This window comes from Phascolarctos cinereus, unplaced genomic scaffold (genome assembly GCF_003287225.1).
Source record: "Phascolarctos cinereus isolate Bilbo 61053 unplaced genomic scaffold, phaCin_HiC Scaffold_3;HRSCAF=262, whole genome shotgun sequence".
Classification (NCBI taxonomy): Eukaryota; Metazoa; Chordata; class Mammalia; order Diprotodontia; family Phascolarctidae; genus Phascolarctos; species Phascolarctos cinereus.
Window position 1 is genome coordinate 202,406,429 of NW_027555736.1, and position 26,003 is coordinate 202,432,431.

The 26,003-nt window shown below is 37.1% G+C and overlaps 1 protein-coding gene across 4 annotated transcripts in view; it reads left to right on the forward strand.

The window, feature by feature from the left end:
• STXBP6 (syntaxin binding protein 6) overlaps positions 1-26,003 on the forward strand; it is a 339,398-nt gene that overhangs the window by 245,726 nt on the left and 67,669 nt on the right. For 3 of the 4 annotated variants that reach the window (XM_021004286.2, XM_021004287.2, XM_021004288.2), the window contains exons 3-4: positions 21,634-21,764; positions 23,160-23,325. The exons of the other annotated variant lie outside the window; for it this stretch is intronic. In XM_021004286.2, the coding sequence (XP_020859945.1) occupies positions 21,634-21,764; positions 23,160-23,325 (297 nt within the window). The remainder of the gene's footprint in view (positions 1-21,633; positions 21,765-23,159; positions 23,326-26,003) is intronic. 4 annotated transcript variants of the gene reach the window in all.

A 26,003-nucleotide genomic window follows, 5' to 3' on the forward strand; every position in this document is an offset into this window, starting at 1 on the left:
CTAAGGCCCTGTTATGAATATGAGAATTTATTGTGGTTATTAAGTAATTTACAGGAGAGGAAACTGGGAGCTTGTGTTCCCATCTTCAAATACCAGCAAAGTGTGTTTCTAGATCTTTCCCTTCCAGTCAAAGAAAAGTAGCAGTTCTGAGCTGCTCTGAGATAAAAAATTAATATCGGCAGAAACAATCCTGTCTGATTCAAACCCTCCTTGAGTTAAAAATGCTTTTCTGTACCTCCCACAGATAAAATATTCATTGAATTTTTTCACAGGGTATGTAAATTGCTGAGAGTTCCAATTTGTCAGGAGCCGCTGTACATAATTGTTAGTACTAACTGAAATCTGTTAAGTCCTTCACATTCCTGGTCTTTGGAGCTTCTGGAAGAATAATTTAAATTTATTTTCCTTTTTTGTGTAGCCATTTCTTTGATGCCTTTTTTAAAAAAAAAAATCCATAGTTTGTAAAGCAATCCAAGAACAGAGATCAAATGGCGGTTATTTCTGCTTTTCAGCATTGAGGAAGTTAGAACTAAGGAAGACTTCAATGCTGTGCATAACCCACTCAGTTAATCTGTTCCTCTGTATGGCCCCACAAAGGCATCTGAATGGACTTTTCAAAGATTACCACGCAATAATCAGCTTCCCCAAGGATTTAATTTTAGAGTTAATGAGAAAGGGAACTTTAATGAACTAGTTCAACTCCCTTATTCTACAGATGAGGAAATTGAGACCCAGAAAGGTAACTTGCCCAAGGTCACCCAGAAGGTTAGAATAACTGGAATCAGACCACGAACCTTCAGGTTCCAATTTCTTACTGTGCTCTCTTGCCTTAGAACCATTTAAACTAGTCACAGTACTTTTATCTAGCTGGTTACCTTATTTTGTTGTTTATTTTCATTTTTTTGTTTTTAAAGGCAGTTGGGGTTAAGTGACTTACCTAAGGTCACACAGCTAGTAAGTGTCAAGTGTTTGATCCGAGGCCAGATTTGAACTCAGGTCCTCCTGACTTCAGGGCTGGTGCTCTTTCTGCTGCCCCTGGGTATCTTATTTAATGATAGATGGAACAAGCAAGTACCCAGAAAAGTCAATTTTCCATTTAATTTATCAAACCACCAATAATAGACCATTTTACTAGTCATGATATCATTAAATTCTACCTTAAATACATGTAAATTAATTTTCTCCTCAGGTTTGGGGGCATGCCAGAAGATGAGGGACCCAATCAGTCAATAAGCATTTATTAATCACCTAATATATGCTAACACTGGGGATATAAAGATAAAAATTAAACAGTCCCTTTTCTCAAAGAGTTTATAATCTAGCTGGGGATGATACTACATGCATTTATAGGCATATGCAAAATAGATACAAGGTAATTTTATGGGAAAGGCACTTATATAGCTAAAGGGATCAGGATAAGCTTCATGGTCTACTTGAGTTGAGCCTTGAAGGAAAGGAAGAACTGTGAGAGGAGGTGGGGGTGAGGAGGAAGTGTGTTCCAAGCATAGGAATGCTCCAGGCAAAGGCATGGAGACTGAGGATGAAGAACCTTGTGTGAAGACAATAAGACCAATTGAACCATAGTAATTAATCACTAATTAAGACTTAATGAAAATGAGGCAAAGATACTTCTTAAAGACCTTAGCTCGAAAAGGCTCAGGTGCTGCATCCTGGGCCATCTCCTGTTGTCTTGTTCCATATTGGCCACTGGACCTAGATGGCTCCCCAGGAGAAAGTGAAGCTGGTGACTTTGCACAGCCCTCCCTCACTTAAATCCAACTCATTTGCATGTCATGGCATCACCTCCCTGATGTCATGGTCCTCTTTGAGAACTAAGGGCAAACTGCAGCAGGAGTATTCACACAGGGAAGTAATTTGCAATTAACCTGGAGAGGAAGGTTGGCCAGATTGTGAAGGGCTTCAAATGCCAAACAGATCTTAAAATTGTTCCTAGAAATACCAGGGAATCATTGGTGTTTATTGAGTAGGATAATGGCAGGCACATTAGGAAAATCACTTTGGCAGTTATATGGAGGAAGAGATTGGCCAGACAGGAATACCAATCAGTTGGTAAGTGACAAAGAGTCTGAGAAGGAGACAGATAAGAGAGGTGTTATGGAGGCAGAAATGAAAGGTTTGGAATTGTTGGATAGGTGAGATTGGATGTTAGTGAACTAGTTCATTAAGGGAAAGTGAAGGGTCAAAGAGGTTGTGGTGATGAAAGTAGGTCTTAATCTGGAAAGAAATGGGAAGATTAGGAGAAAAGTGGATTGGGAGACAATCATAATGAGTTCTATTTTGAACATGTTGAGTTTGAGATTCCTGTAAAGCATCTAGTTTTAAATATCCAAACAGAGAGTTTGTTTGAGTTTCCTAATGGGGAGTCTTGGATTGTTCAACTTTAAGACACAGATCAGAGTGCTGAGAGATCTTAGATCACACAAATTGGAGCTCTGTGGCAGAGAATATTCTATTTCTCTTCCTCTACCCCTCTTCTCTCTTTCAGCTTCCCTCTTGTGTCTGTCTCTCACCTGTTCCCCCTCTCTTATCCCTTTCTTTTTTCCCCCCTCTCTTTTTTCTGATTTTCTCCCCTCTCTCCCTCTCCTCTCTTTCCCTTTTTCTTTCCTTTTGTTCTCTCTCCCCCCTCCTATTCTTTCTCTCTCTTCCTCCTCTCCCTTCTATCTGTCTGTCTCTCTCCCACCTTCTGTCTGACTCCCTCCCCTTCTGTCTGACTATTCTCTTCTGACTCTCTCCCTCTCCTGCCCCTCCCCTCTGTCCCAAATATTTCCTTTAAGAAAATACTCCAAATCCCTGGAATCTGTCACTTGAATTTGAAATAACAGATTTGACTTGTAGCTTCTGGAGAGCATAAGGGGACTCTTAGCTCATCCTTGAGGAGACATACAGCATTCACAGCAAATGCACCATATCAGTTTATGATGAGGACATTCAGCAGTTTGTAAATTGGCAATTTTTCTGTTGTTTCAGAGTGGCAATCAAGCCCTTTTGTCTGAGGCTGTCTAATTTTCATTTTAGTGACTGCCTGCAGTATATCTTAAAGCCATAAATACCTTTGAATTCCTCTTTTAAAATTTTAAAATAAGCATCTATGTGGTTTTTGTAGTGTAGAAAGGTTGAAAATTGTAAACCAGGTGTAGTAAATCAAAGTTAGAGGCAACAAGATATCAACATACCAATGGGTTTCACAGTGGCCCATGCCATTGAAAATTGCACATGTCCTTATGTGTGCCTTTCATTAGTGTGAGCTGATTAACATAATCTACTTCCTGCCAATAAAGAAGTGATTCACTACAAATGCAGACTGGGAAATTCATTTCAAATATAGGTAGTATGTTTTGTTACAAGGAAAGGTAATAGAGAAGACACTGCAAAACTACAGTAATGTTACTTAAAAAAACAGTGAAGTTATAGACTAAGAATGGGTATAATTACTAAAATGTAAATGAAAGATAGATTAACTAAAATGTAAACTGAAAGATAGATTAACTAAATTCCAAATTTCTTTCTAAAATTATTGTACTAATTTATAGCTCCAACAATGTATTAGTGTGCCTATCTTTTCACAATCCCTCCAACACTGACTCTTCATTCCATTCTTTTTTTTTTTTGGCAATTAGGGTTAAGTGACTTGCCCAGGGTCACACAGCTAGTAAGTGTCAAGTGTTTGGTCTGAGCCCCAATTTGAACTCAAGTCCTCCTGATTTCAGGGCCGGTGCTCTATTCATTGGGCCACCAACCTGCCCCCATTCTTATTTTCCTGTGTGATTTTACTGCATGTGAAGTGAAACCTCAGGGCTATTTCAATTTCCATTTCTTTTATTAGTGATTTGGAATATTCTTTCATATGTTTTTCTTCCAATTCCCCAGTTGTTCTTTTTTTGTTTGTTTGTTTTTGGTGAGGCAATGAGGTTAAGTGACTTGCCCAGGGTCACACAGCTAGTAAGCTTCAAGCATCTGAGGCCAGACCCAATTCTTTTGAGAACTGTTGGTTCATATCCTTGGACCCCTTAACCTATTGGGGGAAAAGATTAATTAAATTGACCAATTTCAGTCTTTGAGAATGGATGATAAGACTTCTCTCCCCTAGCTAGAAAAGTGGGAGACTATGGTAATAGAATATAGTATATCGTGATAGACTTGTATTATTAGTTTTACTTTGCTGTTTTTCTTTTTTTTTTACAAAGGGAGGTTCAGTGGAAGAGATGACTATATCAAGAAATGATTATGGCACAAAAACCAAGAGACATTAATAAAACCTTTTAAAAGTTTAGTACTTTGCCAAGATACTATTGCCTTTTTGATTGGACTTTTAGAAATATTAGTTACTATTCTGAGGCAGGGTTCATTAATGGCTTTCCCTGGTGAATAATGTTCTGGGGCTCGTTATGATTGAACAACGTGTCTGCATAGTATAAACAGTTTCAGCACTCCATTTAACCAGTTCTGCTTTAGTCTCCACAAACTTAAAATTAGAGAAAATTGGATCTGGGCTGAAAATGGCATCCAATTATGAAGTAATAATTCACATACATTATTTCACAATTACAAAGCACTTCTCATGGGACTCTGTATAGAAAATAGTGTGAATATTATTATTTCCATTTTGTAGATGTGGAAGTTGAGGCTTAGAGAGGCATAGGAGACACTGGTACAGGACCTCCCAGCGTGGCGCCCAGTAGGACACATCAAAGAAGATGTGCTTTATGAGGAAAGCAAAATTGTAGTAGCTCAAAAGAAATGGAAGATGCACAAATTTGGAGACTTCTCCATTCTAAATGTTCTTGTGGACTATTTGTGTCTGACTTGTGGTAGAACCTTCTGAGCTTATATTGGTCTGATCAGCCATAGTCAGATACTCTGTACTTTGACCCTGACATAGTGATGTCATTTTGGTTCTCTTCAGGTACAAAGGACAGTGGTAATATTATTAAATACAGATATATACAAAGAAGTTAAACATGTGGTAGTTTGGGGTGAGGAATGGCATTAGAATTCCTGAAATCTCAGTCATTTAGACTAGAATTCACATATAAGAAGTACTCTCCCAACTCTGCAGCTTCTCCCTTTAATTATATGGCTCCTCCTAGAGCCTCCTTATAAGGAAGGCACCAAGGCCAGTCATGTTTCATTCTTATTCTTCTCAAGGATGCACTGCAGACTTTCTCTACCAAGCATCACCCTTCTTCCCCTTTTCGTCTTCCTTTTATTCATTATCTTCTCCTATTAGAACATTAGCTCCTTGAGGATGAGGACAGTCTTTCCTTCAACTTATATTTGTATACTCAATACTTGGCACATAGTGAGCACTTAATAAATGTTAATTGAGGGGCTAACATTTTGGGCAATCAGGAAAGGCTTTGTGTACAATATAATGGCTGTGCCTCATCTCAAAAGCAGAGGGGAAATAAGACAGAGAATCCTAGGTATGGAAGATGGCAGGTACAAAGACAGAGAGTAGAATGATGGAATGCAGTGTATGAAGAACAGAGAGAAAGTCATTTTTGGCTGAGTCAGCTGTGGGAGAAGGACTAATGTCAAGTGATACCTGAAAAATAGGTTGGAACCAGGTTGGAAAAGCATTTAAAAGCTAGACAGATGGGTTTGTATTTGATCTTAGAGGCAATAGGAAGTCTCTAGAGGATTAACAGGAGTAGGGGTATCACATAGTTAGATTTGCACTTAAGGAAAAATAATGTGCTGATAGCATGTAGAATGGACTGGAGTTGGGAGAGAATTGAAGCACAGAGGCAAATTAGGAGGCTGTTACAATAATCTAGAGAGGGAGTGGTAAAAGGAGAAGTAGTGAGACTCTACAACTGATTGGATATGTGATGTGGATATGTGAGGGAGAATGGGAGAGTCCCAGATGATACCAAAATTATGAACCTGAGACAATGAAAAGATGGGGGCATCTTTGACAGAACTAAGGAAATTGGGAAGAGAGGATGGTGTGGGGAAAAGTTTAAAGGTATAGACTGTTGCAGGCCTGCACAACATATGGCTCACCAAAGGATTTTGGGCAACCTGTGAAAAATGTAGAGGGTGTAAAAGAAAGTAAAGATGTAAGGAAGTGCTTTGTCTGTGCTCCACTTACCCCACCTTCCACTAGTCACTATTGTGCCCATCATCTAACTTGGCAGGTATGTTGCCACTGCACATTCTCTTCTGTGTGTCACGTGACCCACAGCAACCATCATCTAGTCTGAGAGGAGCGAGAGTCCTATCTTTTCACTGTGTTCTCTGTCATTACTAAATATAAACAGTAAGAAAACCGGAAAAATGTATTAAAACTCGTACCACTTAGCTAAAGTAATTTTTTTAACATTAGTGTGATTTCATAAGTAAAATTTTAAGTAATAAGTATAATTAATTGATATTAATTGAAATTTCCCTGTTTGTTAAATATACTTTATTTGCGAAATAGTTTAATCATTAATTATGCCTTTACTTGGAAAGTCAGCCACTAAAAACCTAGCTGCAGCCAGAATAAGTTTAGCCTATTTTAGTTTTGGCCCCTACCTACTGCCAAGTTGTGTAGGTCTAGACTATTGCATATATTATCAGAAATGTTTTAGTATGTTGGTTGGTTTTGCTAAATTGCTTATATTCTTTTTAAAATCTCCAGTACAGAGACAAATTTATTGGTGGTGGTGAGATTATATTCAGAAATGATTATAAAACTCAAAAGCAACAATAAAATATATATTTTTAATGCAAGTTCTTTTGAGGAGAGTACTATATTGTCCCCAGCATGGTGTAGTGGAAAAAGCACTAGTTCCTTTCTCACTTCTTTCATTGATTTTGATTTCATTGTTTTGATTTTGCTCAGGATGGATGCGTAGGGAGTCACTCACTGCTGATGGGCATAGAAGCTTGACTTGCAATCTTTTTGACCAGGAATCATTTGCCCCTGGTGAAGCTCCAAGAAGCTTCGCCATATCAATACTAAAATGAGTACACATGCCCAGCAGCCATAGCCTGCTTCAGCTCCAAACACTCAAACTCCAGAAATTCTCCACTTTGAGCATCCCTGATAGATGAGAGTACAGCAGTGCTCCATGATGCCCAGTGAGGTGTTTCTGAGGATATACTCAATGTAGAGCTGGCTATATAGTAATTAACCTCTTCAGAAGTCTTGCTCAAAGCCAAGCTCTTTGGGGTTCTCCCTTAATGCAAAATGTAGCACCATGTTGTCTAAGTGACTGATGGCATTTTGGGAAGGGCATTGTTTCAACCCAGACCGAAGACTACAAATATGTTCTTTTTTCTTTTTGGGAATAATAAAAAGACCCTCCGTACTCAGAAAGCTTCAGTACTCTTAACAGTAGGAAGATTTTCAGTTTTGTAACCATTTGTGTATTGGTAGGACAGTAGCTGATTTGTTCCTAAGACCATTATCTCTTGTACATGCCATAAAATTAGAACAATTTTACCTCATCCTGAAAAAGCATTAAGGAAATATCAGTTCCAAATCATTGTTTCCTATTTTTGGCATGTTCGCCTGCTTCCTCACAATATCAGCACTTCATGAGGCCAGCTTAATTCTGCATTTATTTCCTGAATCACATTTCAGAGGATGTCTTCTTTGTACCTCATCTGGGTCAACCACATGAGCAGACCTGATAAGGCTCTAGATTTTAGACAACTTTTTCTTGTTTCTAGTTCCGAAGATCATACCCTAGCCTGCAGCCAAGAGCCCATGTCCAGGTATAGTTTCCTTGACCTGTCCAATTCCTAGGGGCTATATTTTACAAAGATTGGCCAGAACTCATACTTCAGGGCTTGGGATCTTCCCAAATGAAATATACCTTCTCCTTCTTGACCCTCCTTGAGTAAGAAAAAACTTTTCTCATCTTAGCATATTATTTCTGAATGATACTGTCATGTAAATAAAACCCAAGAAGAGGTACTCTTGTGGGCTAGAGTGTGTAGTGACAGAATTGAAAAGGGTGAGAGGGAAGTAGATGACATAATCATGCACCAAGAAATAGGACCATTAGCAGAAGAAAGATGATGGATAATAACTGTTAGGGCAGTTAGGGGTTAGTAGAATTCTGAACCTTGGAAGACAGGCTAATTAGAAACCTAAAAGCTCAAAGGGCTCAGTTCTTTAAGTGTTTAGTAATCATTTAAGGTTTAGAGACTGCTGAAAATAAAATCCCTGTAGCTAAGGGCTAAAGATACGTGGGGATTTGGTTTAAGGAGGAGTAGTTGCCCTCAGAAAGTTGAATGCGCATGCATGAATTCATTCATGGTGCAATCCATTATAGAAATAATTTTATTTATACCTTTTTTAGGAAAGACCTGGTAACAAAAGTGGGTACCCATTGATTAGGGCATGGATAAACAAGTTTTTGGTATATAAATGCGATGGGAGATTATTGGCCTATAAGAAATGATAAATATGAAGAATTCAGAGAAACATAAGATTTCTCTCAGTTGATACATAGTGAAGTAAGCAGAACAAGAAAAACAACATACTCAATGACTGCAACAGTATAAATGAAAAGAGCAATAAAATGAAGTGAATGACCAATCAGTCCCTGGAGAGAAAAAAAATAGAGAAATACAGCTCTTATTTTGTTAGAAGCAGAGCTCTCTTCCTATAGAATGCTCTCTATTAGCATATATATCTTTTTAAAAAATTTTATGTATTTAGTATTTGCTTTCCCAGTTATATGTAAAAAACAATTTTTAACATTTATTTTTAAAACTTTGAGTTCCAAATTCTCTCCCTTCCTCCCCTCCTCATTGAGAATGCAAGCAATTTAATATAGGTTATGCATATATAATTATGTAAAACATATTTTCATATTAGTTATGTTGTAAAAGAAAATATTGACCAAAACCAAAAAGCCAAGAAAAATAAAAGAAAAATATGCTCCAATCTGTATTCAGACTCCATCAGTTCTTTGTCTGGGGATAGATAGTATTTTTCATCATTAGTCCTTCAGACTTGTCTTGGATCATTGTCATCAGGGTATATATCTTAATTATATATATATATATATATATATATATATATATATATATATATATATATACATATATATATATACATATATATATATATGTATATATATAAAAATCAAACATTGATGATGCTGCTAGTTGGTTTTGCTTTGCCTAGCTGTTTTCCTTTTATACACATCAGAAGTATATTCAGCTAAAGACTTTAGCTTTATATATGTGTATATATAAAAAAAGTATAAATATAGACATATAGAGAGAGAGAGCTGTATATATATATGTATAATATGTACATTTGCCCAAATAAGCTTCAATCCATTTAATAATAACTAACATTTCTACAATACTATACTATAGAGTTTGCCTATGTGAGTTGTAATTTAGGTTTACTTTAAAAATATATTTCCCAGAAATGGCCAGATCTTCCACCTGTTAGGCAAAATTTACATATATGTATTTTATATATATATATATATATATATATATATATATACACACACACACACATACATACATGTGTCTATATCTACATGTATGTATATTTATAAGTATGTGTGTATATGTGTGTATCCTGTATACATGTATGCATTTTGCATGGCTCAGAAATGATGCCATGAATAATGATATTGAACCGGGAAATGTTACTCTAAAAAATTGGCTACAGCATTGGACCTTGAAATGGAAAACGTGCCTTATAATCACACTGTGCATATGCATTATTTTGTTCTTCTGCATGACATGCAAACAACTGACATTTCTGTCTTTCAGTCATTGTCACCCTTGTTGCCAGTTCTGCATCTCTGGCTCTCTGAGCTTAGCTTTGTCTTGGTGAAATCCATAGTGTTCATGACTAACTGACCCAGTAACATAATAATGAACAGTTTTGTTATTGGATTAAAGCCCTAACTTTGGCCACCAATCTTGTGAATATCCCAGGGTTTTTTCTTCCTTAGGAAACATGCCGTTTCAGTAAGTCAGTGTCGAAGCAGAACACTCAAAACAAACTATGAGAAGATGTGATACAATACTGAGCCATTGATACAGTAATGAACCAGTTAAATATTTCATGAGCTTCCTTTTGTGTTAATAAATAATACAGTGGACAGATTGTAGGATTTAGGGGCAGAGGACCTGTGTTCAAATACAGTCCTGCATTTATTAATACCTCTTGTAGTCTTGAGTTTCTCAATCTATTAAAAAAGAGGATGGGGTTTGAATTAAATGGGCCTCTAAAACCTCTTCCAGCCCTAAATCTATAACATTCCAGAAGTAAATGCTTTCAGTGATTACTTCTTAACTGTAGCCATGAACTGTCCATAATGGCTCCATGGCATAGTAAGTTGTCCTACAGTCAGGAAACTAGAATTCTTTTTGTCTTTGGGTCCTCATCTTTAGGCTACCTTAGATAAGACAATTCCCTATGGAACAGCTCTTTCATGGATCCAAGATGTCATCAGCACTGATGATTAGAGACTTCAGTATTTCTACTTGTATGATTTTTGTTCATTACTTGTAAGAATTCTTGCTACAAGCTCTATTTCCTAACATATTAAAAGCATTAATTTCATTTTTATTAAATATATATTTGAGGATCCAGTTGGGGTATTTAGGCTGTCCATTTGTTATCCCTCAGTCTAGCTACATAAATAACTCAGTTTTTCTCTGGTCATCTTCCATGTCAGTGATCATTCATTAATATTCTTTAGCCAACTTATACCCATCATATGTCTTTATGGTGATGTTCTTGGGGTTACTTGCTATTTTGATTCTTCTGAGGTTGTGGTATTCCATAATTCACATGCACATAGCATGATGGAAAGAATATTGCTGTTACTTAAGATGGGCCTTTGTGTAGTACGAAATGTGGAACAATTGAAAGTGATGTGTAATTTGTCAAATGCCATTGAGCCTAACATCTTCCTACTCTATTTTGGCCCTAGCTCATTGTAGATATGTAGCATTTGGTCAGATATATGCTGATAGACTTAGGGGCTACTCGTCTAAATGTCTGCCATGGTCTGTACAGCCTGCATATTTCATCTATTATTTTTCCAGCATTAGTATTAAATATCTTTCAAATGACTATATATTTCATTATACTTATTATTTATCAGTCATGGAATCTTGTGTAATTTTTAGTACAAACTTGCTAAAGTCTGAAATAGGCATTCCATTAGAAGAAGCACAGTATTTGACATCAAAACGATATGATATAATAGAGTATGTGTGTATGTGTGTGTGTGTGTGTGTGTATATGCATATATATATACACACTATAACATATCATTATGTATAAAACAATGTATCAATGTAACTATTATACCCATGTATTATAACAGTAATCTATAACTATCATACCATATATAGTATCACTTTAAGATTTACAAAGTCCTTGACATATTATCTCCTTTCATCCTCACAACAACCCTGTGAAGTAGGTGCTATTATTATCCCCATTTTACAGATGAGGAAATATAATCTGAGAGAGGTTAAATGAGCTTTTTAGGGTCAAACAGCTGGTAGGTGACTAGAGCAGATTTGAACTCAGTTCTTTTTGACTGCAAGTTCAGCACTCAGTTGGCTATAGCAGGGAGCTATCTGTATGGTGGAAGGGGCAGCAGAGCAGGATTAAGCCAATAGGCTTGAGTCTTGGTTCCAGCAAGTTACAAGCTTCTTAAGCATCTGTATACTTATCTATCAAATAGTGATATTCATCTTGTATACAGGGCTTGTAATATTATAGGTTAAGACACTTTAGTGATAGGGAATGGACCTGTGATTTCACTGGTATAGGGAACTGTTACATTTGGATGGATAAGAATCCTTATTTGGTTATCTTTCATAGAAGCCAGTGTTGTATATTTCATCATAGGCCCAAGATTAACCTGTTTGTATGTAAATAGGGCATCAAAGCTAAGTGCAAAATAAACATAATCTTTTTGCCTTCTATCCTTGAATAGTCTAATTTCTTAGAGGCACAGGAAGGTAAAGATTGCAAAATGGAAAAGAAAATCAATACTCTGTTGTTCTGTATTTGTGGAAATATGTTCCCTGAAGTCTTAGGGTTATCCACAAGGGATGAGAGTTAACAAAGGACAAGATATTAAGTCTGTGCTATGTTTTCCACCCCAGAATCTTAATCTACACCCCATCCTCTGGGCTCATCATGACTCCCTTTATGCTGACAAATGATGGCAATAGGATCTCATCAGTTTCTGTTGTGGCATTAAGGGAAACAAGCAGAGGCTGTTCTTGGCATCACTTTATACAGCATTCTGATTGGCTTTGAGCCCAAGTGTTTGAGGAGTGTTCAAATGCATCTACTGTCACTTAGGAAAATGCAGATAATGAAGTAGTTTCTTTAGATTTTCTCTGACAGTCTTCTCTCTCTGACTCTATGCACTTTTAGTAACAGGCAACAAGGGAATTAAATTAAATTGAAATATTTTTTTAAAAAGCCACAACAATAAACTCCTGTTTGTCCAAAGCAAATGGAGAATAAAATCTTCCAGTTAACTATTGGTTTCTACATACCATACTTGCAATACCATTTTTCCGAAAAGTTAAAATATAATAATACTGAAATGCCTCTAATGATATATAATTTCAATTGCATTGCCTTTCCTTTCACCTACACAGGTCATAGTTTACCTGTACTTTAGTGCATAGTTTCATGAGTGGCTGTGACTATGTAATTTGTTACCCAGTAATCAACATTATGTTAAAAACATTTTCCAAATTTAGCTACGCCGATTCTCAGGCAATGGATGTGCTTTTTCAATTTGATGAAACCTACCATCAATGAATCAAGCAGTAGGCATTTATAAGTGACTATTATATATCAGATGTTGTGCTAGGTACAACAATTTCAGAATCCAAAGAATGAAACAATCATTTCTTGAAAAATTTACATTCTAACCAGAGAGACATATATGAGTATACACACACACACACACACACACACACACACACACACACACACATATGAGTACATCTATATGAGGACATACATGAGTATCTACAGAATAAATATAAAAGGGATAAACCCCTTTTAGGGTTTTCGTGGCAAAGATAGTGGAGTGGCTTGCCATTTCCTTCTCCAGCTCATTTTACAGATGAGGAAACTGAAGCAGATAGGGTTAAGTGACTTGCCCAGGATCACACAGTTAGTAAGTGTTTGAGGCTGGATTTGAACTCAGGTCCTCCTGACTCCTGGTTACTCTATATACTTTAATACAAAACCATTAAACATTATATATTTTAGTAGGGAGAGCACCAGCAGTTGGGGAGATCAGAAAAGACTTCATGTAGAATGTTATCCTTGAGCTGGGTCTTGAAGGAAAAGAGATTATGTGAAGAAGTGATAAGGGAGGAATGAGTGCTTTCTGGGAATGGGAGGGTGGCCAGTACAAAGGTTCAGAGAAAGAAAATGTGTGTGATGAACAGATAGAAGGACAGTTTGGCTGTTTTGTAGAGTAAGGAAGGGAGAGTAATGTACAGTGAAGCTGGAAGGATAGGTTGAGGCCAAGTTGTGAACATAGGGTGTGGGGAAAATGACCTCACATTACATGTAGTGCTTTATACTTTACAAAGTGCTTTCCTTCCAGTCATCATACGAATTAGTGCAAATATTACCACCATTTTATAGCTAAGGAAACTGAGACATGGAGATAATAGCATGAAATTGGACTTCGAGTCACATGGTTTTGTCCACTTCCAACTCTCAGCTTCTGTTTGTGACCTGGGATCAAGTTATGGTTCTGACACTATCTCTGTGACTGTGAAGTAGTCACCCAATCTAAGTTCTTCCTTATCTGTAAAATGGGAATAATAATACTTTTACTACCTTTCTCATAAAGTTTTCTTGAGGGAAACTCTTTGAAAACTTTCAAGTTGTATAGAATGAAGGAGATGCAACTTTGCCCCATTATCACCCTCCTTCTCCTCCTCTTCCACTCTGATTTGCCTATGGTCAGTATTAAAGAATGTTAAGGGGTCCCATGAACTGTCTTTTTGAGTTGCCATATTTTCCAGAAACACTAGACCCAGAGTATGCAGGGAACCCTAAATATGTCAAGGACAAAGCCTCCCCTGAGCTGACATAATGTGTTGTTTACATCCCAAGCTGTATTCCTTGTATGTCTTGGGAGTCAACTCAGGAACCAGTTACTCTGCACTAGACAGAAATTGCTTGTGCAGCTGGGACCCTGATAGATAAGCAGACCATCCTAGCTTCCTAATCTACCAGTTCCCAAGAGAAGAGAATGTGGCTTTTGCAATCACTTTGTTCCTCCCCTTCAGGAGGGATTTTGTCCTTTTCCCACTTTTATTGCGACTTTCCCCCTCTCATGTCACACCGATTAGGTTGAGGTTTCTGGTACCTCCTCTTCCTTTTGTCCTGCTGTTTTAAATCTGTATGGATTGTGAACTATTTGGGTTCCATATGCATGTTCATTCCTCTTGTGATAACCTAGTTTTTATGTAAAGTTGTGATCCTTCCGGTCATCAGTCATACAGCTAGTAAATATGAGAACCAAGACTTGAACCTAGGTCTCCTGAATCCCATGTCCAAAGCTCTTTTCCACCATACCAATGAGGATCATCCACACATTATGATTAGTCATTAGGTGGGATTTTGAGGAGAAAATAATACAAAAGAAACCAAAACCCAGCTAGCTTTCCTTAACTATTCAGTGGACACTCAATCAAAGATCATACAGGTACCTCAGAATCATTTGGTGTGAAATTTTTTTTACAACATTTCAATACAGAGAATAGGCTTAAATCAACAAACATTTATTAAGCACAAGTAAAGCACTGCCCTAGGCAGGAGGAATACAAAAATGAATGATACACAAACCCTGCCTATGAAGCTTACAGTCTAACAGTGGGACACTTCTGGCCTTTAATGAGTCTGTGATCTTCTTAAAGGGGGTACAGATCACAATCTATATATTTTTCATCCTGTGTAGCTCTTGTCCTTCCATAAATATTCCAAAGAGGGGTCTATACATCATAGAGAATTTCTTCTAGGTATCTTAATCTTATGTAAAAACCTGTATAGAACATGGTCAGCTTCTACCTGTTTATGATTTCTCTCTTGCTCTCTGACTAGTTCATCTTCTTTTCTAGTCAAACATCTCTTTGATATCTCATACTCTGTTTCCCACACTTAATTCTTACTGGTGAGAGGCTATGTACTGCCACCGGTGTGCCCATTGCCCCAGATGTGACCCACAGTTTAACTTTTTGAGAGAGTAATCCATGAAATGGGAACACAAAGACACAAATAAACTAAAGTATAACATAACTTGGCTAATATATAAGATGTAAAAACTGCTATGAAAAGCTTGAGGGGGAGAAGATAATGGTTATAATAGCAGCTAACATTTATTAATATTATTTTATTTTTAAAAAATTTTATTTGTTTTGAGTTTTTAATAAAAACACAAAACCAAAAACATTCTCTTCTGTAAGATTTTGAGTTCTAAATTTTGTCCCCCTCCTTCCACTTCTTCCTCTCCAAGATGGCGTGCAATCTGATATAGGCTATGCATGAACAATCTTACTAAATATATTTCCACATTAGTCATATTCTAAAGAAGAATTAGAACCAAAGGGAAAAAGCATGAGAAAGAAGAAACAAAAAGAGAGAGAGAGAGAGAGAGAGAGAGAGAGAGAGAAAAGAGTAGGTTTCAATCTGCATTAAGATTCCATAGTTCTTTCCCTGGTGTGGATAGCATTTTTCATCATGAGTCTTTTGGAATTGTCTTAGATCCTTGTATTACAGCTAACATTTATATAACATTTACCAGGCATGTGCCAGGAACTGTGCTAAGCACTTCACAAATATTACCATGTTTGATCCTTACAACATCCCTGGCAAGGTAGGTGCTATTATTATCCCCATTTTACGTATGAGGAAACTGAGGTAAAAAGCTGTTAAGTGACTTACCCTGGATCAACCAGAGTTTCTGAGGCTGGATTTGAACTCAGGTCTTCCTGACTGCAGGCCCAGCTCTCTATCCACCATGTTACCCTGCTGCCAAGATCTATAATCATTTTGTGATTGACAAAATATATGGTCTCTTTCTAATAAATATCTTTTATACAAATAATCAAAAGTAATTTTGATCCTTTATTTTTATGAGAAAGAGACAAGTGACAAGCATGCATTTTTATTGGCATCCTTATGGGTGGAATGTTCTTCTTCCTCATCTCTGACTCCTGGCCTCCCTGTCTTCCTTCAAGTCCCAGATAAAATAAAGCCTTTCTTAATTCCTCTTCATTCTAATGCCTTCCCTCTGTTGATTATTTCCTTGATATCCTGTATGTAGCTTGTATATGTTGTCTCCTCTGTTAGATTGCAAAGTCTGCCAGGGCAAGGATTATCTTTTGCTTTTCTTTGTATCCCCACTGTTTAACACAGTGTATGGCAGTTAATAAGTGCTTATTAAATGTTTATTGACTAACTGATACACACCTGTGTTTTCCAGTACAGAATCAAGACAAATGAGTATTTATTATATGTGTATGATTAGTTATGTGGATTCTATAGATTGAATATAGTATTGCTATTTTAAAGCCCATCTTAATCCCTAAACAGGCCATTCTCCAAGTATAGGTGACACTCCTAAAATATGATCACTTTGAAAGGAAGAAAAGATTTGTAGTTATTGAATGTTGGCAGAGTTTCCTGTTTGTACATCTGAATTTGAGGGAAATCAGGACCAATGTCATTGGTTTTTTTGTTTGTTTTTTTCTTTCGAAAAAGAGGCACATTGAATTCTCTTCACCATTAGACATTTAAGCAACAAGAATCTTCCCAGTATATCTAATTGTTTACATACAGTAAATAATTGATAATTAAAAAAAGCTAAATAAGTATAACTTATGAAGAATTACCCCTGTATAAATCCTAGACAAAGAAAAAAGGTTAAACTGTGGAGCCTTAAGAGTTTAGAACCCAGAGAGCCTGGCAATTCTTTATTTTTCCTTCTTTTAAAAATTTTTTTAGACAGGAAAGGCTTTGTTTTAAATGTATCTGTGCATATATAGTGTTTATGATAATTTTAAAGCACCTGTTTCCAAACAGAAACCGGAATGTCATACATAATAACAATAAACAAAAATTAAACCAAGCTGGGCTCTATGCCCAGAAAAACTAGCCAGAGTCTCAGAACTTGGCCAAAAAAAAAAAAAGCTGGTGAAAAAGAAGCTAGACTCAGAGAATACTGGAGCTGGGTTAAGGGGTGTGGGGGATGGGTGTGAAGCTTAGAAAGGTCTTATCCAACTCCTTTAAGATTGAGATTAAGAAACTGAGGTTCAAGGAAGGTGCTATTACCTCTTACTCCTACCTCCCCTGTAATTCAGTAAGCTTGATTCTAGCTAACTATGTTTGTTGGTTTTGGTTTTGTTTTTAGTTTTAAAAAAAGCCAAATCTCAAGAATGACTACTACCAGACGAAGCCATTTTCACATTATTAGAAAGAGTGACATATGGAAGAGAGATTTGATCTTTTTTTCCTGCTTAGCCCTAAAGGCAAAACTAGAAGTTCACAATTTGAACTTTCCAAAGTAGAATGAACCACCTCCGAGGTGTATAGTAGGTACAAGCAACCTTCCCACGTAGCAGGTCTTAAACAAAGGCCTACAGTAGAGGGAATTCTTTGTTCAAGATGCTGGTTGAACTGGCTGGTGTCCGAGGCCTCTTCCAACTTCAAAATTCTCTGTGTAATAAATATCCCTTCATGGAAACATCTGTCAGCTCACCCTGACCAGTGTCATTAGTTTTACAAAGTTGTAGTTGTAATGTTGCTGCCTTACAGCCTGATCATGGGTTGTCTTTCTGAGTTATTGCAACACATTTGAATTACATAGGAAGAAATAGACCAGAAGGATCGGAGTTTACTAGCAACCTTAAATAAAGGTAGAAGGAAAGCTTCATGTTTCCCTGAAATGCCTAAAGACCATATGATTTACATAAACAAACAAGGAAATCCTCTTTGTGTGTTTAGGGGTGTGTGTCTAATACAGGAAGCCATGTTTTCCTGTTATTGAAAGTTTCCTTTAATCTTTTAGGCACATTTCAAGACCTGCATGTGTTCAAGGTGTGTTGTTTCCTCTAGTCTTAAAACAGAGCAGTAGTTTTCTGGTTGTGGCTATCTATCTCCTTTGACTCTTATAGAAAATCCCTATTCATAGAAGAGGCAAATAATGAATTTTAAGTGGGTGGAAAGAACCAAGGATTCGGTTAAGAGAATGGCTGGTTTAGACCTAGTCATTGTTATGAGACTATAAAATAACTGAAGACTATGGGTTTTATGAAAAGAATGAATATTCATCGTTAATCAGCATGTTTTTATTAAGCTCCTACTATGTGCCTTTTATTGTCTTAAGCCCTAGTGAGACAACCCACTCACATTATACTCTTTTGTGGAAATGAGTTTATAAAGAAAAGCAAACCTGGAAATCATGTTGGTCAGGCAATTTCAGGGGATGAGCCAAGTGTTTCTTCAATAAAGGAATAAAAAAGCAGTCAAATATTAGGCGAAGAGCAAAATGGAAATTTTCCAATGACATTTGGGGGAGCGAAGGTATAATCTCTTAAGCCCAAGCATCCATGGAGGTATAGATGGCTCACTTCAAACACTGCCTTTGAGATAGTTTTTATTTTTCCTAATATTAAGCTTTAGTCAAGATGTACTTATACCCCACAAGGCATTCAGAGGTTTAATGACTTGCCCAGGGTCACACAGCTAGTTAGTGTCAAATGTCTGAGACCAGATTTGAAGTCAGATCCTCCTTGGCTCCAGGGCGGGTGCTCTATCCACCGCACCACCTAGCTGCCCCCATTGAAATAGGTTTTAGCTATGGTGGTCTTTGGTAGTTCTCAAGTAGCTAAACTGTGTTGTGTCTTGACATGTGCAACAGAGAACTTTTCTTAGTACTGTGGGCACCATGCTTGGTTTTAAGTTGTTATGAAATTGTTTCATTGAATGGGACCTATAATTGCCTTGCTTAGTAAATGATTGGCCATGATGCAGATGATATTCTAATGTTTGTTGTTGTTATTTTTGTTCAGTCGTTTTCAGTCATATCTGACTCTTTATGACCCCATTTGGGGTTTTCTTGGCAAAGATATTGGAGTGGTTTGCCATTTCCTTCTCCAGTTCATTTTATAGATGAAGAAACTGAGGAAAACAGGGTTAAATGACTTGCCCAGTGTCACATAGCTAATAATTGTCAGAGGCCAGATTTGAACTCAGGAAAAAGAATCTTCCTGACTCGAGGCCCAGCACTATGTCCACTGTGCCACTGAGCTGTTTGAGAAAAAGCTATACTGACCATTCTCAGACTTCCTTGTAGGGAGATTGTAAATTCTTTTGCTTATCCATAGGAAATTGTGCTCTTAGCTCTTTGATGACATTGAATAAGCCATCCCTAAAATCTACTTCCTTGAAAAACTGGATCTTCTTTCTTCTTTTGTATATCTTACCCTCCACTCATTTCTTTTTCCTGAGTCCTGTTCCTTGCCCCTAAATTGTGCTGAAATTACAGAGGGCAGAGCTTCACACTGTAGAGGGCTTAGCAGTTTTATGATGTCAAAATGCAATTTAGTTGTGGAAACACTCTAGGTTGTTTAATTCCTTGGTTGATACCCCTTCTTAAAAGATTAAGTGGTTTCACAATCTCATCTTTTAATGGTACAGATCAAACCCGATCCAACCTTTCTCATCCTTGGTGACTCCTGCATCCACCTGATATGCTGGGGCCCTGCTCTAGGTCTCTTGACACTGTGTGGTTACCAGGGGAACATGTCATTAATGCATATAACTTTGAACCAGAAGGAAGCTAAAAAAAAAAGGTCTTTTAGACATAGAAAAGCAGAATGGTATAATGGATAGTGAGATAGCCACAAAGTCTGACGCATATTGGCCATATGACCACAGGCAGGTTACTAAACTCTTCAGTTCTCTGGGTGACTCCCTATGACTATAAATTGCAGAGAAGATGCAGACCCACATTGGTAGACATTATTTCCTCACCTATGAATTCCCTGTACCAATGAAATAATTATGTATGTATGTATTTGTTTATATACAATCTATATATAATATATGTGTGTGTATACATATATATACACACATAGGTTTATACATATATATGTGTGTGAACAATACATATATGGGTTGTGCATGTATATATACATGTATGTTTATGCACATGTATGTAGGTGAATATATTTTCAATTCATTTTTATTTGCTATCTTTTTAATAAAAAGAGGAAGTTTAGAAATAACTAGCTTACAAGCACTTTTTGTTCTATATCATTACATCCTCACAACAACACTGTGAGGTTTACAACACGTATTGTTACCTCTTTTTCATAGAAAAAGTAATTGAGACGCATGATCATATATGTTAGAGATGGGATATGAACCCAGGCTTTCATGACTAAGTTCAACACTATCCATTTTGCTACACTACTTCTTTAGAAAGGAGAGCGTTGCTCTGCCTGTACATCATTTTGAGATGTGCTACTGCCCAGTATGAAAGTTAGAAATAATAAGAAGATGAAGCAATCAGGGAGGTAGAGGAAGATAGCGACATACCGGTAGTGAGGAAGCCAGATAGCTTTGCAGACTGTTTTAAATTTCATTTTCCAGTAATAGTGGTCTTGTTATAGTGGTCTGTGATATGTTATAAAAATTCCAAGAACTGCAGATAAAAATCACATCAAATATAAACACAAGAATTTGTTTAAAACCAAATATAATTTTTTTTCTATTATCTTCCATTTGCTTTCTTCAGGCCTCTAGCTACTCTTCATTACTCAAGCTCAAGTTGATTCCTAAAGTCCCTTCAGATCCCCTGGCTGTTCTTCTCTGAGATCATTGAGAGTTGACCGAGTTTCATTACAGGCTATATCTTCTCCCTTCCTGATCCTGAAATGAAACTTTCTACCTGCCACACCAAATTTGATCTCATCAGTGTTTTGCCCAGTTCTTTGCAATTTAACCTTTATATTCTGTGTGGGATGCTTTATTGCCAGCCTCTGGCCTACTCTGTTCACTTTAGGCGTGTTAAAATCCTAAGAGCACCTGGGTCATTGTCTCGCCGTTGCTGAAGACTGAGAATTTTGTAGTACAATACAAACTGATGGCCAATTCCAGAAACCTGGGCTACCCCCACAGGAAACAACCTACCAGCCCGTTTTCCTTTAACACCTAACCCCAGACTTGCAGACTGATGCATCCTGACCCTGACCAGCCCTTCACTTTGCCTCCCTTTCACATAGACAGACCACAGACTCTAACAGATTGTTTTACACATATAGCCATATTGCTTTGTCTTTGGCACATGGCACATGTGTGTTTCATCTCACCCTGTAGACTGTAAGTTCTTAAAGGTTCAGGAGCCATGCCTTTATTTTTTTTCCCCTTCTTTTCCTCTTCCCTTAATACCTAGCACAATGCTACATGTACTGTAGGTACTCATTAATTTCTTCTTTTTGGTGAGAATGAACAGAAGCACTAACCAAGAACGGTCTTTCTTGTGTGTGTGTGTGTGTGTGTGTGTGTGTGTGTGTGTGTGCGTGTGTGTGTGTGTGTGTGTGTGTGTGGTTTTTTTTCTCCTGCAGTGACAAACAAAAAGCCCACACAGGCATCTATCACAAAGGTCAAACAATTTGAAGGCTCCACATCTTTTGTACGAAGGTCTCAGTGGATGCTTGACCAGCTTCGCCAGGTTAATGGTATCGATCCCAACCGGGTGAGTGAAATGTTCAATGCTGAGTAAAGGAATTATATTCAGAAGGTGATTCTTTTTGATTTTCTATTCTGTGCCTTTTATTGGCAAGGCCTTTTTCATGATTTCATTAATATTGTAAAAACTTCTCTGGTCACAGCTCTTTTCATTCAGGCAAATCATAAAATTTTTCATCTACTATATAACTAGGAACTAACAGGGATCCCATTTGGAGGAGAAATTTTGCCTTTAGTAGTTCAGGTAATCATGGTCATGACTCTTGTAGCCCACTGCCAGCCCAGGAAGCATTAAATATATGCTAGCAGGGGAAATGCTATGTTTGTCTCAGAAAATTACAGAAATTCCAAGACTTGTTTCAAATTGTGTGCTATGACTTATTTAGGTTTAAAAGGTCAAGCTTCTTATGGTAGAATTATCCAACCAGCAGCATATTACCTTTCCACTGGAAGAATGAAGGAAAACAGTTGATTATAATGGATGACTAACATAGGCGATATTCATGTCATACATTAGCTTGGCGAGAAGGGGGAGGGTCTTTTGTGACAGAAGGTTATGTGCATGATTAATAAGATGAGATGCAGAGAACTAAAATAATTCTTTTTCTGGAATGAAAAACCCTACAAATCCCAAATTCCAAGAAACGAATCATCTCTTAAGCAAGAACAGTTTTAGACCCAGAGGTGGAGGAGAGAGAGACCTTTGCAGCTCTGTCAACTCCAACCCCTTCATTTTACACATGTGAAAACTGAGGCTCAGAGTTGTCTGAGATGGGATTTAAACCTAGACTTTCCTGAGTCCCAGTCTAATAAGCTATGCATTACTCTTTGGTGTTAGCTGATCTCTAAGAATATCCACAACTGCAATGAAGTTTGGTAGTGATGAAGTTTGATAGTAATGATAATGATGATGATGATAATAATAGCTAGTCTACACACACACACACACACACACACACACACATGCACACACACATGCATGTACATCCACACTGTAAGGTTTGCAAAGTTCTTTACAAATATTATTTTACTTAATCATTACAGCCTTGTAGGTAGCTACTATTTTCCTCATTTTACGGATGAGACTAAGGCTGAAAGACGTTAAGTAACTTGCTCAGGGTCTCAGCTAGTGAACAATTGAGAGATGATTCAAACTCATGTCTTCCCGACTCCATGTCTAACACTATACCTGCTGCACCAGCTAGCATTATGTTCTTTGCATACTAACAGCCTCCAGCGATTAGAACCAAATTCCCAGAAAATAGGTTGACCCTTTATAGCTTTCTAAGAAAGCAACAAATTGATTGCAGTAATTTTCAAATTTTTTAAAATTTTTATTATTTTTAGGAGTAATTTTTTTAACAGGTAATAAGTGCTACTTTTTCTGGTGTTTATTCTCCAGGATTCTGCAGAATTTGATTTACTATTTGAAAATGCTTTTGACCAATGGGTGGCAAGCACAGCTTCGGAAAAATGTACCTTTTTCCAGATTCTCCATCACACTTGTCAGCGGTACCTCACAGACAAGAAACCAGAATTTATTAATTGTCAGTCCAAGATTATGGGAGGTAAGTGGAAGAAAGGTCTGCTGATCACTTTCTTGCCGTAGATTTCCTTTTAGTAATGACTTAACCACTCAATGGAAAAAATTGCTGCTAGATAATATTGAGACTAGATAAAAGCAGTTGCCCTGGGATGTAGTATAAAAAGAATTTATTTTAAGGGGTTCCATCTTCTGATAAATCTTAATATTTTACTCTACTCTGATGGCTCTCAGGAGAACAAACTGCTTAGCTAAAGTAACTTAAGTCTATGCTGCTTTCCAATAAGATCCTTCTAACCCACTTTTCCATTTTTTTTCTCCTAAATTTTACTCTAGGGAACTGTCTAGTTTTTTTAGTGCATTTTTCTACTTACTTTGCATGATGATTTTAAATATGTTAATACCAAACACTCCTCTTTAGATAACATATAGCATCCTTTTTATTCTAACATCACTGATCTATTTACTCTAACAATTTTCTAATTCCTTCTTTTCTTCAAACAACATAAATAGGATGACTTATATAAAGCTGAGTTCCCTTTGTGTGGGAAATCATTAACGTTGTCAACATACTGACAACCCTGAGGTAACATACCTCTCTAGCAAGGCACAGTAATGCTGCAGGCTCTGGCACATGGTAGTATATCTTAGGGTGCTTCTAGACATAACAGCACTGAGGAACCCTGACTTCTCTCTCCCTCTTACTGTATTTTTTTTTTCAAACTCAATGTGGTTAATGAGGTGGAAAAAGCTGGAGCAGGGTCATCCCTAGGGCAAAATTTTGAAGGAAGAAAGGCAGATTATTGCTTATGATTATAAAGAAATTCCCGACAAAGCTATCTGAAAAAAAAAATGGCCTGCCTGAGGAGGTAATGAGTTCCCTTGCCCCAGAGATGTCCAAGCAAAGGTTGGAGATGGGCCTCTTAGGAATTACTCTAAAAGGGATTCTTGTTTGGGACATGAAGTTGGGATAGTTGTCCTCTGAATCCTTCATATGCTGTGGTTTTGAGATGTTCAGGAAACAATTTTTGAGTCTAGCCCATTTTCTTTTTATGGCTATTATATTTATAGCAGCACTTTTCTATTTATAGAACACTCATGGCTAACCTACAAATTAGTGCAAATACCATTACTCTCATTTTACAGAAAAAGAAACTGAGGAGTGCAGAATTAAAAGTCCATGCTTATGACTACGTAGCTAGTAAATGACAGAACTAGAACACAAACCTACCTTGCCTTTTGAATCCAATCCACTTTTCATCTGCTAGGATCCATGGTATCATGGGTCTAGAGCTGGAAAGAATTTTATAGGTCTTCTAGTCCAAACTCCTCATTTTAGAGAGGATGAAGTGAGATCCAGAAAGGACAAGTGACTTACCCAAGGTTTTGCAGGTTGTAAATAAATGAACCATGGTCTTGACTTCAAATCCATGCTCTATCCACTATACCACAGCTGTCCCTTTAGGAACTTGTGACTGTATGACAAATGTATGATTACATTGGCAGAGTAAGGGAGATGAGGGCGTAGTGGCTTTTTCAACATATAACACCTCTTTCTTTTCTTTTTCATGTAATCTTAAATTGGAAAGCAGACCTTTGTATAAACTTATTTCTAGAACAAGTCCTCAATTGAGAATGACATTTAGAGACCAAACATGTATACAAATCACTTGCTTACGTGGTAGAAAATCTCTCAAATGAATATAGGGCAGAGTGTGTTATTCATCTAAGCTGATATATATTGATACTTTGTACCCATTATCCAGCTGCATGCCCTATGGATAAAGTATTATTCTATTCATCTTCATTATCAACTCTACTAAAGTATATGTCACATCCCTCAGATAGGAAGACGTTAATGTCATCAGAACAGTGGGAAATTCTTCACAGGAATGAAAGCCAAGTTTTCTGTAATTTATCTTTTCAACTCTAGATGGATATGAAAGATGATTAGTAGTGCATACTTTCATCACAGTGGGCACATCCTATAATGCCATAATGAAAAATATTAGGTGCTGTGGTTTTAATGTAAGAAAATATCAAAGGCCATTCAGGAAATTAATAGAATATAGATTTTCATATCATTGCCACTGATAAATATCTATAGGAAATTGACCTATTCAGTCTTCACTCAGTGTCAAAGATCAGAGAAAGTTATCGTCAAGGTCACCTCGCCACTTACTACCCATATGACTTTGAGCAAGTCAGTTAACCTCTGTGGGCCTTAGTTTTCTCTTCTGTAAAATGCAGATGTTGGAGTAAATGACCTCTTAGGTTACTTCCTGCCATGAGTGTATAAATCTATATTCATAGATTCAAAGGTCTGTTTAAAAAATGTGGAAGTTTCCCTGAACCACATGGTTTTTTCTTGTTCTCCACCAAGAAGATGGTTGTCTATTTTCAATATAAAATCTAGCCATTTCCTTTGTCATCCACTTTCTTGCTCAGACATTTCCCTCCTGGATAATAAATCCTATCTCTGATTGTCATGCTGCACTCAACATTTCCTGATTAAGATAATAAATCATTTTGATAAGACAGCAGTATTCCTTAACCACAGAGTCTGTGTTGGAAATGTGCAATTGTAGACTTGGAAATTTTGATAATTACCTTTGGAACAGGACTCATCTTATAGATTCCTGTCTCTCTTTTTCCACTATGAATGCAGGATAGGAGTGAGGAAAAAAAAGGGGAACCCAGTGT